Below are 5,599 nucleotides of genomic sequence, written 5' to 3'. Positions count from 1 at the left end.
AAAATACTACTTTTTGTTATAATATATAAAAATGTACACGTAAATATAAGTAGAAATAAATATATATTATATGTTTAAAAATTAAAAATGCATACTTTTTTGAAAACAACAAAAAAAAAAAAAAAAAAAAAAAAAAGGAAAAAATGTTTTAAATTAAAACTAAGATAAAATAGTATAATAATAAAATAAGTGAATTATTAAAGTTAGCTACTGTCACTAACATTCATGTACTTTTCATAAAAGGATAAGCTATTGATTTTCCAATATTGAAATGAATTATACTGAAAAGAAAAAGAAAGAAAGAAAAACATTATATTATATAATATGTGACAATAGAATAGACAAGAAAAGAAAACTAATTAAATATTTATTGTCTACATATTTGTACATACATATGTAATACATTTATATATTTATAGAACATATACTTAAATAATTCTTATGAATATATAATATATTTATATAATAACATTGTTGAACTTTTTTCTTTTTAATTTTATAAAACTATAAACATAAAACAGGCAAATTATGTATCATAAATAAACATAAATTATATATATATATATATAGGAAGGACAACAAATCAGTTCAAGCATATACATATATATATATATATATATTTTTGGTTTTAAAAAAAAAAAAATTTTTTTTTTTTTAGTGTGTTTTGAAAGTTAAATTTTAATTCAGTTGAATAAAGTGAAACAATGATTAAACACAAATATATATTTTAGTATATATTATAATATAAAAAGATCAAAATGACAACAGCAATTTACATGTGTGTGACTACATTTTAGTGTATTTCGAAATAAAATATGTATATTATAGTAACATGTAAGAATCATTTATACATGTAAATATGAATTTATATATATATATATATATATATATATATATATTATGTTTTACATATTTAATTAGGGGGGAAAAAATTATTAAATAATAAAAATATGTATATATATATTATATATATATTTTATTTTTTATTTTTTTTTTTTACTTGATCATCATCCTCTCTCTTTTTATCATTTTTAATACAAGGAAACATGTGCTCTGTTATTTCACTCATAGTTTCATAACTAAAAAATAGGAAGTAAATAATTTAAAATGATATAAAAATAAATAAACTCATAAATATATATTAATTAAATGGGGAAAATTTATATATACATATATATATATATATATATATATATATACATTAATTATGCACATAAGGTATTATTTATTTAGGTTTTATTTTATTTTTTTTTTATTTAATCTTACGTTTTTGCATATGTCGAATTAACGTGATGGACAATTCCTCTGTTATCTATAATGAAAACTTTTGCTTCCGGTACTCCTACTGATATATAAGCTCTATGATCCTATATAAATATGAATATATATAAAATAAAATATATACAAATATATTTATATATATATATATATATAATGACTTATTTTATTTTATTTTATTTTATTTTATTTTATTTTATTTTATTTTATTTTATTTTATTTTATTTTATATTTTTTCTTACACTTTCGGTATTTCCAAAAGCTGCATAGAACGGATTGTGATTGAGGGGGAATAGATTTCTTATATCCCTTAATGCTGCTATTTTAAAAATGTAAGGTTTTTTATCAATAACTTCTCTTTTGAATGAAGGAAAGAGTCTGTCTGGACTTAAAATTAAAGGGCCATCTGGCAATTTATTATTATCATTTTTTTTTAGTCTGAATAAATATTCTCTAGTTGAATCTGCTTGTCCAATAGCTCTAGCTGTTAGATATAAGATATGATATCCATTTTTATTAATTTTGTTGAATAGTTGAGAAACACCTACATGTGACCAATCTTTACCTACAATAGGCATAATATGTCCTAATACTGTTGATCGAGTTATAGTACCATCTACATCTGATATAACAATTTTCGCATTTTTTTTCCATAAGTATATATTTCCTGTTATACTTTTGGTACCTTGTAAAGAAGATGTAACTAGAAATGTAATTGTATTAGCACCTTCTTTTAAATTTAATGACTGTAATTGTTCAGATGTTGGCCTTAATGATTTACGATATCTTACTCGGATTCTATCTTCACTACGTCTAACACTACTTCTTTTACTTAATTCACTTTGATTATGTAATGAGTGTAGTGTATCTCTTTTACTTTTGGAATCTTTGGAATTTTTTCTTTCTATAATATTACTTTTATCACCTTGTTCTTTTTTTTTTTTTTTATCTTCTATTTGATTATTTGTCTTTGTATCCTTATTCGTACTCTTATTATTTGTTGTATTATCATACTCTGCACTCGAGACACCAAACCAATTTCTCCAGCTTTTATCCTTTACCTCAGAAAGTGTTAAGGATGAATTTAGTAATTTTTCCACAGCCAAAATAGATAAGGGTTGATTGAATACAACCCAAGATGCTAATAAAGGTAAAGCAACTCTGGAAGGATAATAAGGATCTTTTTTATCAAATCTAAATACAAGTGATGGATGATACCATAAATTGGAATTTTTATCTATTTGATCATAAGTAACAATATTAGCTTCAAAAATGTTTTTATTATGTATTTCTATATTATAATCATTTTGTTCGTTATCTATATTTTGATTTAATAAAAGATGACCACACAAGCTACATTCTATTCTATTCTGAATATCATCATCAAAAATAGCATCCTGGTCTCCTTTGGATTGACTTAGTTTATTATTATTGTCATTATGATTATTATTATCATCATTTGAATCTATTTCTTTATGTGTATAATCGTCTAATGATGAGCTAGGTTTTTTATCTATTCCTTTTTTTAATTGTTTTTTGTTATGTCCGTTTATATTATCTTTCGTAATATCATTTGTAATATCTTTTGTATGATCTTTTGTGATATCTTTTGTATGATCTTTTGTGATATCTTTTGTATGATCTTTTGTGATATCTTTTGTATTATCATTTGCATTATCATTTGCATTATCATTTGCATTATCATTTGTATTATCATATGTATTATTTTTAGTATTATCTTTTTCATTAGATTTAATACTCCCTTTCTTATATAACTTTTCTTTTTCTTTTTCCAGTTCTTTTAATTTTTCTCTTTCTTTTTCTTTTTCTCGTACTTTTTCTATCATAATTTCTTTAACCTTTTCCTTTGCTTTTTCTTTTTCTTTGTCTTTTTCAACTTCTTTAACTTTACTTTCTACATCTATTAATTTATTATCTGATTTTTTTCTATTATCAGCATATTTACTAATATTTTTAGAATGTTTTCTAATATTATTACTATTTTTTAACATGTTTTCTAATAAACTTCCTTTTTTATCTCCATCCGCTTCTTTCTTTTCCATGTTAGTTTCTTTTTCTTTTAGTTTCCCATTTTTTAAGTTCATATTTGTATTAGATTCTTTGATTGTTTGTTCAATTTGATCTTTCATTGATTGATTATTGTTACTTTCATTTTTTATTTTTTGATTACTTATATGTGCAATAGTTTTTCTTTTTTGTTCATTAGATGGTTTAACTTGACTAAGACCTGTCGGGTCGCTAAATTTTCTATCCTTTTTTAAAGTTTCTTTAATTTGATCATGATGATTATTTTGATGTGTTTTATTTGGGTTAGTGTCTTTTGAAGGATGTTGTGTATTATCTTTTTTTTTTTCTTTGTTTGACACGTTGGTATTATTATTATGTATGTTTTTTTTTTTTCCATTATTGTGTACATCGTAACTTCTGTCTTTGATTAATTTTTTTTTTTTCCCTGTTTTTCTGACATGTGATTCACTAAGATTTCTTTTGGGTATATATACTGGATCATCTTTACTGGTAGCATGTTCATTAACAGATTCACTTTTTTTATAATATGTTTTTGTTTTAATTTTATTTTTATGTCTTTTTTTATTAACAGAAGAATTGATAGAATTATTATTGTCTGAAACAGCATCATGTGTTTTTAAATGTGGTAATCTTCCCCATGACCAAGACCATTCAGAATTTATATTTTGATCATCAAATTCTTCTCTTCTTTTGTCACTAAGATTAAATTGTTTAATATTACGATCAATAATATCATCGTCATCTTCATCTTCATCATCATTATCACTATCTTGATCATTTCCATGATTTTTTTTATCATGAGTATTTTCTTCAGCTTGTTTTTCTTTTTTTATGAATGAATTATTTTTTTTATGTTCTTCTTTTGTATCTTTATATTTCTTACTTTTATTTCTTTCTGTTTTTGTATGTTTATCTGTTGATTTTTTTCTTTCTTCAGCAGTATTTATAAGAAAAACTTTATCTGAGTCATCTTCATCACTTTTGAAATTATTAAGTGATTCATCAATACTACAGCTATCAATATGTTGGTCATCATACAAATAATAATATTCATTACGTGGGGAGGACAAAGGCGAAGTTTCTAGATCTTCTTCAACGTCTTCATATGTTTTTTCAACAAAATATGCTTCTCCTGCACTTCCTAATTTCATATGTAAATTAGTGCTTTTCCCGTTTACTAAAATGCTTACAATTTTTTCTTTCGATCGTAATAATTTGGTTTTCCCGAAACGTACATGAAAAGGAGTAGATTTGTATATAACTTCTATTTTGTCATTTTTTAATTTATTTTCTATTTCAGATTCTATACAAATAATATCTATGCAGCCACTAAGGGTTGCTTGATTAAAATCTAGGGCATTAGAGACACTACTAACAATTTTTCCCCACCTGAAAAAAAAAAAAAAAATTAAGGAATAATGGACAAAGGTATAAATGAGTATACAATGATATATGATTAAATAAATAAATAAATATATATATATATATATATATATGTGGGAGGTTTTCTTTTCTATTTATTATAATTTTATATGTGTATACATTGTACATATACAAAATATTATTACATGATTTTCCGAGATATAATTTATACTTAACAAATTGACATAAGTTATATTCCATAAAAAAAAAAAAAAAAAAAAAAAAAAAAAGGCAACTTGGATATATTATATATATATATATATATATGTAATATATTTCTTTATTCATATATTATCCTTGGTGGGTATTTATTGGGTTGTTATATTTTTCAATTTAAAAAAAAAAAAATTAAAATAAGATTTTGAACTTCATAAAATTTCAAGTTTCCACTTTAATAAATATTAAATTGTTCCCATTTTTAAATAATAGTAAAAAAAAAATATATATATATATATTTATGTATGTATAAAATATACAGTTTTCATATATGTGAGAAAATGGTTGGAGTAAATTGAAAAAATGATGAAAAAAAAAAATAAAATAAAAAAAAAAAAAATAAGAAAAATATATTTTACCAAAAATACATAAAATTAAAATAATTTATATATACATATATATATATGTATATACTCGTATATTATAATATATTATATATTTCATTACAGTGATATATATGTGTACAAAAGAAAATAATATAAAAATGCTGTTCAATGAATTTTATAATGAATTTATTTTTTTTCATGTTACTATTTTTTATTATTTTTATTTTTTTTTTATATTATTAATTCTGAAAGAATATAAAATGTCATATTATTAATATATATATAAACCAAGTTTGTGTGGTATTTAA

General features: G+C 21.7%; 1 protein-coding gene across 1 annotated transcript; it reads right to left on the bottom strand.

Annotated features, from left to right (window-relative positions):
* Positions 1–203: 203 nt before the first annotated feature.
* On the bottom strand, positions 204–4,897 carry PRSY57_0302500 (HAD superfamily protein, putative; the record flags this gene model as incomplete). The annotated part of the gene is made up of 5 exons (XM_012905654.2): positions 204–281; positions 1,001–1,079; positions 1,267–1,367; positions 1,521–4,716; positions 4,896–4,897. Coding segments are annotated over 5 exons (3,456 nt in total).
* Positions 4,898–5,599: the final 702 nt, after the last annotated feature.

Source organism: Plasmodium reichenowi, chromosome 3 (genome assembly GCF_001601855.1).
Source record: "Plasmodium reichenowi strain SY57 chromosome 3, whole genome shotgun sequence".
Classification (NCBI taxonomy): Eukaryota; Apicomplexa; class Aconoidasida; order Haemosporida; family Plasmodiidae; genus Plasmodium; species Plasmodium reichenowi.
Note: the sequence above shows the minus strand (reverse complement) of the source record. Positions and strands in the feature narration are given on the sequence as shown.